Raw genomic sequence first — 13,039 nt, 5'->3', positions numbered from 1 at the left:
AGGTCTAGTCTAAAACAGCAGTCACCAACTGGTGGTCCGCAGACCACTGTTAGTCCATGAGGTCCGAAAGGTTGGTGACCGCTGGTCTAGAAGGCTGCTCAGGGGAGCCTGAAGGAAGTTTGGCCAAGGAGAAATTTTCTGTCAATATCTTTAATTTTTTAATTATTGATCACATGGTTATATGAGAACAATGGTGTGTTACTTTTGGATTTTATTGGTTAATATCCTATTTAGACTCACTTTCTTTTGAGTGACCACATTAGGCTTTTGGTATTCAAGTTTGGTATTTTGGCTTCATAAAATGAAATTGGGAGCTCTGCAACAAGTGGCCTAGAATACTTTTTAAGAAGTTCATTCTTTGAGGGTTAAAACCCAATTGTTAACCCATCTGGTCCTGGTGCCTTTTTCAGTGGCAAAATTTCAATGATATTTAAAGTCTCTTTTGTGGCTAATAGTCTAATTTTTAATTTCCAGTCAATTTTGATAAATTTTTCTAGGACCTTATTCTCTAACAATTCTTCTAATCTTGGAAGTGCCATTCTTGAAAGGGTGCCTTGGGTGACCAGCCAGTCAATCTCCCTTTCTGACCTGTATCTGACTGGTAAGTCACCTGAAGTCACCATGTAATCGCTCTAATTCAGAGAGAGGTACAGTAGCAAAATCCAGCCCAGGGGTCCTCAAACTTTTTAAACAGAGGGCCAGTTCACTGTCCCTCAGACTATAGTTTAAAAAAAACTATGAACAAATTCCTATGCACATTGCACATATCTTATTTTGAAGTAAAAAAACAAATGTTTTCGGCGGGCCGCATGTGGCCCGCGGGCCATAGTTTGAGGACCCCTGATCCAGCCTAATGCAGGACAAAAGTTCCCCAGTTCAAGAATCAGGAGGCCAGGGCTTTTGGCCTGGCTTGACACTCATTTGGGTAGGTTGCCTCTGTTTGTTCAACTATAAAATGACCACTTGGTCCCTTTTCAGCTCTAAACCCTCTAATCTAGAACACTAGGTAATCCAGAAATATCCAACTCAACAGTTTCATTACAATGGCCCTAAAGAACCATTAGCACTCATACCTCAACTAAGTAAGGCAGACTTTTCAGAAGTTCGGTCAGGGTCATGAACCCATATTCGAGGGGGTTGAGAAGAGTGCTGTGAGTAGCTTCATAATGTCTCTTGAGCTCATCAACCGAAAGAAAGGTGGCTCCTTCCCAGGACATCAACAATACCAGCAGCTGGGCAGTGAGAGAGCGCAGGGACTTGCGGTTGACCAGCTGGATCTGTTTGCCAGATTCCGTATCAGTAACCTGGGGAAAACAAGAATTTAAACTTATCCAAACTCAGCTAGTTTCATTTGGCTAATGGGACCCATAAGGAAAAGTCTCTAAATCTTTCTCTTAAATTGCAGTAAAGACTGGGTTTGTTTTCAGCTTCTTTAGGACACTAGACCAACGCTTCTAGTGAAATTATTCTCTCCCTTCCTCCTTGTCCATAACCAGAAACTTCCATCAATATCACCCCCTCTTAGGACATTCTTTCTACTGCCCCCTAAGGGAAGGGGACAAGACTGGCCAGCTGGCATCCACTGGTCCAGCTTGTGAATTAAGTGTTGCTGTGCTGGGATGGAGGTGGTTAGACTGCAGGCGACACTCCACAGTGCTGCTCTGCAGACACCACTCACCCCACATATGTGTCCCAGGGGCTAGACTGGGAGGTGATAGAAGGCTTATTCGGACTACCAGGTCCACTCTAACTAAAAGGCCAGCTGCATTATTCCAGTCCATTGTTACTTGCCAAAAAGTTGGCATTTTCAGGACTGACTACATGTCTAGGTCTCCATTCTTTCAGATTCTCAAGAAGGTAAAGGATTTCAGTTTTTAAGCACATTGGGAGGGAAACCTTGCAAAAAAGACACAAATTACCATATGGGGACCAAGAAACATGTGAAGAAATAAGCATTTAGTGACTGAGAGCCACGGGTCCTGGGAAGGGGTGAACAAGTCTGTGAATTGAGTCTTCAATGAAATTAAAATAGGCAGAGCTTCAGTATACACACTGCTTAGGCATTGGCAGGCAAACCAATATTTACTACTACAGCTGTTTTCCCATTTTTTTCTGACTTTCCAGCTGATTTTTAGAGGGGGGGGGGGGGAGGGGGAGAGAAACGTTGATGTGAAAGAGACACGAGCCCCGACTGGGGCTGGGGCTGGAACCCAAAACCTAGGCATGTGCCCTTGACCAGGAATCAAACATGTGACCCTTCCGTGTGTGGGCCGACCCTCTAACCACTGAAACACACCTGCCAGGGCCTCGCTGGGGTTTGGATCCTCAGAGGCAGAGAGAGGTGGGTGGCACTTGATGAGACATCCCAATACCAGTGTGTCTATGTTTCTAATGTTCACCTTGGCCAAGGCTGGTGGGTAGACACCCCACTCCATTTATCAAGATTTTGAATTTGAGATTTACACTACACATTTCCTCTGCAGGTGTGAGGGTTAATTAATCATATCACATGACCAGGGGAGTTCAAGTAATCTCTTAGATGCCCAGACCATTACTACTACTCCAGCCTTTCAAGGGAAAAAACAAACCTGCTCCTTTGATGCTACTTAGATACATCCCTTGACTTGCAGCCCTGGCTACACATTAGAATCACCCAGGCAGCTTATAAAAAATGCCAATGCTAAGAGCACACTCGGGCTAATTACATAAGAATCTCAGAGGCAGCGGTGAAATCCGGGCATTGGCATTTCCCAGAAGCTCCCCAGGGAATTGAGTGGAGCTAGGGTAGCCTTTCCCATCTGTCCCCGCCTCCACAGCCTAGCTTCCCAGTCATTCACCTTTATTCGTCAGTCTGTGGTCACCACTGCTGTCGTCCTGGGTGACTGAGCATCCCGGGAGCCTGTCCCACACCATGGCCTTTCAGTGCCTCTAATTTCTCATCTCCAATGACATCCTTCTACTTGATTCTACTCCAGACACCCATCCCCAGGGTCACACTTGGGATACTGTCAGTGCCCACTTCCAAAGTAATTCATTCAAACCTCCCATGCATCCTACATGCAAATGGGAGCCTAGAGCAGATGCTGGGTGGGAGAAGACAAAGAGATTCTCATCCTTCTGCAACTTCACCAGCAATGACTCCTGTTTTCGCCCCTCTTTCATCCATCTTGGCATTGATGGGCCACTAGTTAGCAGTCTGTCAATACTCTAAATTCCTCTGTCCATGCCTTTCTGTTGTACCCATCTGGCAAAGTCTCACCTTGAGCCCAACTATCTGCTGTCCTGGAGCTGCACTGAGCAGCCCAGCCACAATTTTCACAGACTTCCAGGGAGTTCTCCATGCTCCCAGCACCCGTTTGATTTCCTGGTCACTCTTCCACTTACCGCCATGACAATTTCAGACCTTCTCCATGCTCTCCCCTCTCTAAGCAGTTGCCCTCACCTTCTACTTGACAGAAAAATAGCTCTTGGAAGATAACCCCCTTCTTTTCCTGGTGACAAACATCAAGTTTACCTATATCTGCATCCACCCTACCTCGCTTTCCTCTTATCAAAATAAAAATATATCTTGGCCGTCTCTCCTTCCACTGAATGACAACTCTCACAACTCCTGCCTCCTCATCCATCACCCTTTCTCGCCTTTGTCTATTTATCTTCTCTCTCAAGTAGACCCTCTCAGAAGCTCTCGAACATGCTCACTTAGCTAGGTCCGTGGGTCACATTAGCCCCTGTGTCCCTTGACCTCTCAGTAGCATGCGATGCCACAGGCCATTCCTCCTCCTTGGCCTTCAATGTTCCCTACTCCTAGCGCTCTTCCCACTCTCCCGCAGCTATGTCTGTCTTCAGGGAAGGTTTTCCCTCCTCTACCCAAGAACATAAACAGATTCCTTCCAGACCTGTGACTGGGGCTGCCACCACTTGGTGTGTTTTCCTTTCTATTTCTTCCTCCCTATAGGGAGTTTTCTTGGTTCTGGGGTGGATGCAGCTTGAAAACTAGGGCTGGGAGGCTCAGTTCAGTGCGGGGCAGGGAAGAGGAGGAAGGTACTCTCTCCAATCCAGCATTACCAACAACAAAGATAATTCTCAGATAGCTTGCTCCTACACCTAGTCCTTAAGTGAGTCAGAATTTGGAAGGAGAAGAGATTTGTGATTACAGTCTCCCCCAAACAGAGATGAAGATCTGTTTAGACTGATCCAACTTCAGGCCAGCAGTACTGAGACTGCCACAACTGGGAATAAACACCCTGCAATAAAACAGTGACCTCATCAGTTCAAGACAACATCACTTTGACAAGGCCACTTATAAACACACAAAGGCAAGTCCAAAACTCTAAACTGCCAAACCTAAGTCATCTTCTATTACCTCACAAGGTATTAATGACATACAGAGTAAGCTGTGAAGCACTAAGTAGTGCAACATGTACCTACAGAAATGCTAACGCACAGGTGAATGCCCCAAGGAAGATTATGCCACAAGTGTTATCCCATGAAAAAATCCGTTACCTTCACAACATGGCAGAGCTTCTGTGTTAAAGCTGAAACTGAGCTGACATCATAGTCTTGGAGACGAAACGTGTAACCAAAAGTCTTAGCGTATTCTGTGAGCAGATCTGACATCATAAGGCAGTTATCTTTTTGGGACCGAAGGAGTTTAACAAACTGGGCAGCTAGAGCTTTGAATCGTTCTACCTCCGTCAAAGTGAGGATTTTTTCTTCTCCACATTCCAAAACCTTGGAAAACACACAGGAGGAGGAAAGGAACACCAAAAAAGTTACGATTATTCATGGAATTAAATAGCCTGAAAATTTGTTAATAACTAAAAAGCACTTTGGTGTTCTATAATAAATATAGTTTTAGTTTTGCAAGATTAAAAAGTTCTGAAACTTGGTTGCACAACAATGTAAATATATTTAACACTAAACGTCTGGTGCATGAAATGTGTGCACTGGGTGTGTGTGTGTGTGTGTGTGTGTGTGTGTCCCTCAGCCTGGCCTGCACCCTCTCGCAGTCCCGGAGCCCTCGAGCCCTCAAGCCCTCGAGCCCTCAAGGGATGTCTGACTGATGGCTAAGGTGGCAGTCAGACATCCTTAGCGCTACCGCCACCGCTGTTGCGCTCGCCAGCCGTGACCCCAGCTTCTGGCTGAGTGGCACTCCCCCTGTGGGAGTGTACTGACCACCAGGGGGCAGCTCCTGCATTGAGCATCTGCCCCCTGGTGGTCAGTGTGCGTCATAACGACTGGTTGTTCTGCCTTTTAGTCGATTTGCATATTAGTCTTTTATTATAAAGGATAACTGAACTGTACATTTAAAAATAGTTAAGTAGTTATAGGTAATGTGTATCTTTACCACAAAATTTTTTAAAATGTAAGATGCACTTTGAGGGTCGAAAATGGTAATGTTAATAAAAGTCAACAAAAGTCTGGTTTAAGTTACCAATGACTAACCAGCTAAGCATTTGTATTGCTTTATGTACTCATCCCCATAAGAGATTTGAAAAGTCTGGAGCTAATGAAAGTATATCCAACTTAAAAATTTAAAAGTAGTTAATCCTTTTTTCACTAAGCCTAACCCTTTTTTCAATAATTACCCTAACACAAGTTTGAGGAATAATTTACTTCTATATTTAAGGAAGAACCCACAAACTAAATACTAATGAGCCAACAATATAGTTTCTCTGATAGAAATATTTCAAGTTTTGATTCTATTTTATAGCTCCCTATTTCTCTGGGGGCGGGGGCGGGGAGAACTTCTCACTTACTTGTAGAATATTGGGTATGGCTTCAAAAAGTTCAAGTAGTTTGGTAAACCCATAGTATGCGAGTTTGCACTGCCGGCCAAAGTGGTGATGGTAAGAGGGGATGAACTTATTAAAGGGCATCCGGAAATGGGGCTGGTGCCTCAGCAAATCAACCACATCCTGGGAGAACTGTTTTGTCCTTTCTATTTCATCCTGGGTACGTTCTTTAAAACAAACAAACAAACACAAGTCACAACCTTCTTCTACCCATTTGTGCTTAATATTATTAGTCCTATGCACAGATTACATTTATCTTTGCCTTCTAACACACACAACCTAAAACAGACACTCCTCTCTCTTTGCAGATGGTTTTTAAACTCATTCAAGCACAAAACACCAGGAAGTCAGGCTATTTTGTGTACAATGAAATACACATACACACAGATACACATCCATGTAGCTTCATCTTATAAACTAGAAATAATTTCTCTAGCCACCCTCCCCTGTCTCCCACCAACCCCATACTGAGCATGACACACTTGAAAAGGTAACCTAGGAAAGACTGGCATTACTTGCCATAGCTGTGAAGTGCAATGATTTCATGGATACAGTGCTGTGTAGGAGCCCAGGTTAAGAAAAACACTGATGAATAATAGTGGGAGAACATGACCATATGCAGATTTCTCTCTCTTATCTCTCAGACCTCAACAGTAAAACAAAACACTGATGTGAGTTTTCTTTCCTTTTCAAGCGTGCATAGTGAAGTAGCTCAGAGTTAAAGAGACAGGTGGATTCTAAAACACTAGCTTGCTTTTCTTCTCAACAAGTGGTCCCACCTACTCTGAAGAGCCTTGGATCCACTGCATAACCGCCGCTTTCACACAGTACTTTCCATGGAATCTTGGGAACCATGGACAAGCGGGAGAAAGATGCATCTCTTCCATGATGCCATGTTAAAACAACCATTTAGATAGATCTCTTTCTTCTAGTCAACATACCTCTTTTGGGGATACAAATCACCATTTCATTATCTTGTTGGGACAGGCAGATGGTTGTGTCTGGAATCTCCGATACGATATCAATCAACTCACAGACCCCATATTCGGTGACTTCCCAGTCCTTTGAGAAACACCTAGATTTTAACCATGGGAATAGGTAAACAATTACAAATATGGCTTGACAGAATAACTTTTATAAGTTTTCCAAAAGAATGCTTCAAAAAAGTGTTTTAAAATATTTGCTTTCATTTTTTAAAAATTCTCATCAACTCACCAATGATAAGCCTGAGAGAATTCTCTCACAACAACCTGTTTGCTGGCCTGGGATTTGAGAAGTTTTAGTAAATCCTGAGTAAAGCGCTTCACCTGGGCCCTGTGTGTAAGGGTCAACAAACGTTTGGAGCCCATTCCGAGAATCTGCAAATCAAAACCTGGATTACTTATACTTATAAAACCTTGGCAGATACTGACTTTCTTAATTCTGGCTTTTCTCCCTGTTACTGCCTCAGAGGACAACTCCCTTTATGCATGAGATCTTCATTTGGAAACACAGGTAGAGCAACAAACTGTGAACCAAAATGAACAACTGCTCCGGGCCTAGGACCTTTTCTTTGGCCCTGCACACTCTTCAAAATAGTCATGAGTACTGAAACAAAAAGCATGGTATCAGTCTGGGTGAATAATTTTGTCTCTAAAGGACAGCTAAAGCTTTTTAGGCCATTTTATTATTATAATACTATAAATGAACAGGCAAGGACTTTTTTAGGAATCAATGGTAGGCTCCAGGTAGTAACTGTCTTCAACTCATTTATAAGAAAGGTAAGCCCATGTTCATAGCAGTTCCCATGTAACAGTGAACACTTTTGGAGAGATATGTGCTAGCGGGAAGGCCAGTCCATAGAAATTAGAAGGAAAATAACCCTCAGTGCTCTAAGGACTTTAAATTGGAAGCTTGTAGCTTTCTAAAAACTTAAGCCACCCTGTGTATGTTTTCTGCACTCTAAAGAAAGCTTATACAAGATGTTTTGCTCTGGACTGACTTCTGAGGAATTAATCAGGATACCAGCTATACTGGTTCTTTGGCTGAGGTAGCCAAAGTCATGGAGGAATATCCCCATCTTTAACCAATAATCCCTTAGCATTCCTTACCTGCAACACATGAGGCACTGCTTCTAATAATTCAATCAGCTTGGAATATCCATAGTCTGACACCCGGCATTGCTTTGCAAAATGGTGGTGATAGGATGGGATGAAATTACTAATTCGCATGATACAGGATGGTTGGCTCTTCAGTAAGTCAATCACTTCTCTACTGAACTGGATCAGCTGGGGGTTACCTACAGGACTTTTAGACCGCAGAAGCCAAGGGTCTAGATAGTGGGGAGAAAAAAAGAACATACATTAAGACATGAAGCATGACTTCATCGGCTGGAAGAGGAAGGTAACTAACCTTGGATTCCCTTGCTTGAGCTCAGTCATGACCAAGCAAATGAGACCTACTAGCTGCTTGCTTTACCTCACAGTTTCTACACCCAAGTCCCAAATAATTAACAGGCTAGCCCCACTTATTTATGGGCTGGCAAAGGCTTTCCCACTACTTCTCGAAGTCAAGTTGCCAAAGCAGAGAATAGTTCACCAGTGTTAACTAAAAGCATAAGTGAAAATACAAAAGAAGTTTCCAGTTTATAAGGTGGTTGTATTTCAAAGATCCAATTGTAATTTGGTCACATGGAACATACTTTCCCACAGGAACACAGTTATAAATGGTCATCAAGCAGGTAGCCCAGAAGAGCCTAATCTATCTACACTAATAAAAGAGAAACATGGTAATTAGCGTACGACCGCTATCCTTTTCATTGGCTAATCAGTGAGTATATGCAAATTAACTGTCAGCAAAGATGGCGGCCAGCAGCCAGGCAGCTGGAAGCGAACATGAGGCTTGCTTGATGCAGACTCCAACGTTCCCCACCTCACTTGCCGGCCTCTCAGCTGCAAGTCTAAGCAACTATGTACTATGTTGCAAATAAGAAGCTAAACAAAACTCCAGAAACCAGCCGGACTGAAAGCCAGCCGGACCAAAAACATTGTATCGATGTTTTCAGCAGCGAGGCCTCAGAGCTAAAGCTGGCCCAGAATAAAAAAAAAAAACAACAAGAAAACAAGGAGCGGTTGGAAGCTTTAGTCACTCGCCAGCCGGAAAACAGCCCTCAGCCCTTCATCCAGACTGGCCAGGCACCCCAGTGGGGACCCCCACCCAGATCCAGGACACCCTTCAGGGCAAACCAGCCGGCCCCCACCCATGCACCAGACCTCTATTCTATATAGTAAAAGGGTAATATGCCTCCCGGCACTGGGATCAGCGGAGCAGTGAGGCTCCCGGCACCAGGATCAGCGTGACAGGGGGCAGCGCCCAAACCCCCTGATCGCCCTGCAGCTCTGTGTGTGACAGGGGGCGGGGCCACAACCTCCCTATCTGCCCTGCTCTGTTCGTGACAGGGGAAGGCACCCCAACCCCCTGATCAGCCCTGCTCTGTGCCTGATAGGGGGGAGCTCCCCCATCCCCTGATGGCCCTGCGGCTCTGTGTGTGACAGGGGGCGGGGCCACAACCCCCTGATCAGCCCTGCTCTGTGTGTGACAGGGTGCGGCGCCCGCCCCCCCCCCCCCCCACGGGCCCCGCTCTGTGTGTGACAGGGTAGAGCCATAACCTCTCCATCGGCCCTGCCCCGAGTGTGACAGTGGTGGCGCCCCAACCCCCTGATTGGCCCTGTTCTGTGGGTGATAGAGGGTGGCCCCCCAACCCCCCTCCACGGGCCTTGCTCTGTGTGTGACAGGGTAGAGCCATAACCTCCCCATTGGCCCTGCCCTGAATGTGACAGGGTGCAGCGCCCCAACCCCCTGATCTGCCCTGCTCTGTGTGTGACGGGGGCGGTGCCCCAGCTCCCCTATCGGCCCTACTCTGTGAGTGACAGGGGGGAGCTCCCCAACCCTGATTGACCCTGCTCTGTGTGTGACAGGGTATGGAGCCCCAACCCCCCTGATGGGCCCTGCTCTGTGAGTGACAGGGGACAGCGCCCCAACCCCCTGATTGGCCCTGCTCCGTGAGTGACAGGGGACAGCGCCCCAACCCCCTGATCGGCCCTGCTCTGTGCGCGACAGGGGGTGGCGCCGCAACCTCCCCATCGACCCTGCCTTGAGTGTGACAGGGGGCGGTGCCCCAACCCCCCAATCGGCCCTACCCTGAGCGTGACTGAGGGTGGCATCTCAACCTCCCGATCCGCCCTGCTCTGTGCATGACGGGGCAGCATCCCAACTCCCCAATCGGCCCTGCTCTGAGCCTGACCAGGGGCTGCACTTAGGGATTGGGCCTGCCCTCTGCCACCCGGGAGCAGGCCTAAGCCAGCAGGTCGTTATCTCCCGAGGGGTCCCAGACTGCAAGAGGGCACAGGCCGGGCTGGAGGACCCCCCTCCCCCTGCCCCCCGAGTGCACAGATTTTTGTGCACCGGGCCTCTAGTCTACACTAATAAAAGAGAAACATGCAAATTGGTGTCACTCCGCTACCCTTCCCATTGGCTAATAAGGGCGATATGCAAATTAACTGCCAGCCAAGATGGCAGCAGGCAGCTGAGAACAGGATGCTTGGTTGACCCAGCGATAGAGGAAACCAAGGTTCCTGCCTGTGGCTGCGGGACTCTGAGCTCCTGAAGCAACAGCTCCAAAAGATACAATGTTTCAATTATAGAAGCTAAAAGATGGCGGTTAATTTGCATACTCAGGCTCCAAGCGGTAGAGGGAAGCCAAACAGCCCTGAAGCCGCAGAGCAGAGAGGCCTCACTGCCCGGGGATCAGCAGAGCCGGGAGGCCTCCCGGGCCGGGATCAGCGGAGCCGAGAGGCCTCAGGGCCCCGGAATCAGCGGAGCCGTGAGGCCTCAGGGCCCCGGAATCAGTGGAGCTGAGAGGCCTCAGGGCCCTGGGATCAGAGGAGCCAAGAGGCCTCCCGGCCCGGGATCAGTGGAGCCGAGATGCCTCTCGGCCCCTGGATCAGCGGAGCCGAGAGGCCTCCCGGCTTGGGATCAGCGGAGCCTAATGGAAGCCCTGTGTGTTTATGCACCCTGGGGGTGCAGAGGTCCTGTCCTAGGCAGAGGCCTATGGCGAAATTTCCGGCTCTGAGAAGCAGCGTGGGGGCTGGAAGGCGGCTCCTCTGACCTCAGTGCTGGAGAAGACCATTAAGCAGAAAACTAAAGAAACTGATTTTACATCATTTCCCAGGTGGAGAACAGTTGGCATGTAAGCCCCTGACCAGTGCCCAGCCTCTCCTCTGTCAGTCTATCTCACTCTTAGGTACCATGTTCTTTGTTCTGTCTTAACTGCAACTCATTTTTAAACTAGATTGCTTTTAAAAGAAGACTAAATAAAGTTTCCCTTAAGTTATTTAGGTGGTGGTGGGGCTGCTGGGGGCCTGAGAGAAGACACAAACACGCAGCGGGGGGCCTGTACCCAGCAGCCCCAAGGCCCACCACCTTGGTGCTGGGGCTGCTGGGGCCCTGATCAAAGACCCGCAGCCCCCAGCCCCACCATCAAGGTGCTGGGGCTGCTGGGGGTATCAGAGACACAAACCCGCAGGCCCGGCACCCAGCAGACCCAAGGCCTTCGTGGCAGCACTAAGGAGCAGCAAGCCGAGCGGTAGGAAGCAGCAAGCAGGTGGGCAGTAACGAGGGAGGGGTCCCGGACTGCAAGAGGGCACATGCTGGGCCCCCACCCATCCCCAGTGCATGGATTTCATGCACCGGGCCTCTAGTATATATATAAAAGCCCAGCAACCGAACGGAGGAACGACCAAAATGACCGGTCAACCAGTCGCTATGGCGCACACTGACCACTGGGGGCAGGTGCTCAACACAGGAGCTGTCCCTGGTGGTGGGTTTGCTCCCACAGTCGGAGTGCCTCTCGGCTGACCGGGATATGCAGCGCTCCCAGAGCAGGAGCAGCCACTCAGAGGGCGGATCCACAGCTGCTCAGATGACTGGGATGAGCGGCTGCTCCCGCAATGGGCTGATCCCCACAGGCCACACCCCCCCACCAGTGCACTAATCTGTGCACCGAGCCTCTAGTTAATGCATAAAGAGGCTGAGAATATTGCCTAAGAAACCATGGAAAGCAAGAATGTAAAACTAGCATGACTGGTTTTTGCACTTATTTTGAATGTTTGTGTAATTGAGAAGTTTTAACAGTATAACATATGGAACCCAGAGTGGTCTAGGACTGAGGTGAAAGGCAGGAGGTGGGTAAGAAGCTTTGGTATAGAGCTCCCTGGTTACCCATACCTTTCTTCATAAGGGCAGGGGGAGGTCAGGGGAGAAAAGGAGGAAGTACTGAGGGCCACAGAGAAGGAAGTAGAGGTATAAAGGCAACAACTTAGTGTTCACAGGTAGCAGGATTAGACACCTGCAACTCAGGGAATGTCTAGAACTCAGGAACACACCCAAATCTAGGTCCAAATGCCCTGGTCCTTTAAAGTTAAATCTGTTTTCACATTTATCAAAGTCAGAAATGTCAAGCTAAATTAATTTCAAAGGTAAATCTGCATTCAGAGATATTTCCTTCAAATACTTGAAATTATTTTTAAAAGGACAAGTCAATTGACAAGTTGAAAAGCTTCCCCAAATTAGGTAGGTAAGTAGATTTGTTACTGTGGAATTTGGGTTTTAAATTTTTAACATAATTTATGCTGGTACTTTCAAAAAATTTAGTTCTGCCAAACCTTTGCACTTTACTAGTAGAGAGCCCTTTTATGAAAGATCAAAGGAGATACCCGGGGTCCTTTATATTTGTTTAAGATAAAAGCCAATAGTCTTCTCTCGCCACAGATGGGGCTCAGAGGACCAAACACCAGACACCTACCTGTGTTTGGAGGAGGGGGCTTGTTGTGAATCCATTTCACTACCTTGATGCCATTCTGTGCAGTGGCAATGTTTACACCTGGAACACAGGTGATGAGGTGTTCTAAGGGAACAGCCCCTCGGTTTTCTGGCAATACTTCTAGTTCACCAAACTCTGCAGCATAACAATCTGGAAAGCTGAAAAAAAGGGCCAATTAATATCATGGAAAAGTAAAGCACCCGCTAAACAGAAGACTTTATTTTAATGTATCCATTAATAATTTAAATGCCCACAATCTGGGTTTGGAGTTAAAATTAAGGTCACTGGGAGTCAATCACGGTGGAACTGACCTCTTTGATGCATTCTGATGGTAATAGAAATTCCTGAACAGTTTTCCAGCAGAGGGGGTTACAAATAAGGCAAC

General features: G+C 47.2%; 1 protein-coding gene across 4 annotated transcripts in view; it reads right to left on the bottom strand.

The window, feature by feature from the left end:
• The window catches only part of MARF1 (meiosis regulator and mRNA stability factor 1), a 44,074-nt gene that overhangs the window by 8,517 nt on the left and 22,518 nt on the right, over positions 1-13,039 (bottom strand). For all 4 annotated transcript variants that reach the window (XM_070412928.1, XM_070412929.1, XM_070412930.1 and 1 more), the window contains exons 16-22: positions 12,637-12,812; positions 7,886-8,106; positions 7,011-7,153; positions 6,737-6,870; positions 5,760-5,962; positions 4,504-4,731; positions 1,074-1,304 (exon numbers count right to left, since the gene is read on the bottom strand). In XM_070412928.1, the coding sequence (XP_070269029.1) occupies positions 1,074-1,304; positions 4,504-4,731; positions 5,760-5,962; positions 6,737-6,870; positions 7,011-7,153; positions 7,886-8,106; positions 12,637-12,812 (1,336 nt within the window). The remainder of the gene's footprint in view (positions 1-1,073; positions 1,305-4,503; positions 4,732-5,759; positions 5,963-6,736; positions 6,871-7,010; positions 7,154-7,885; positions 8,107-12,636; positions 12,813-13,039) is intronic.

This window comes from Myotis yumanensis, unplaced genomic scaffold (assembly GCF_028538775.1).
Source record: "Myotis yumanensis isolate MYYU_CA2020_CCGP unplaced genomic scaffold, mMyoYum1.0.hap1 SCAF_4, whole genome shotgun sequence".
Taxonomy (NCBI): domain Eukaryota; kingdom Metazoa; phylum Chordata; class Mammalia; order Chiroptera; family Vespertilionidae; genus Myotis; species Myotis yumanensis.
Note: the sequence above shows the minus strand (reverse complement) of the source record. Positions and strands in the feature narration are given on the sequence as shown.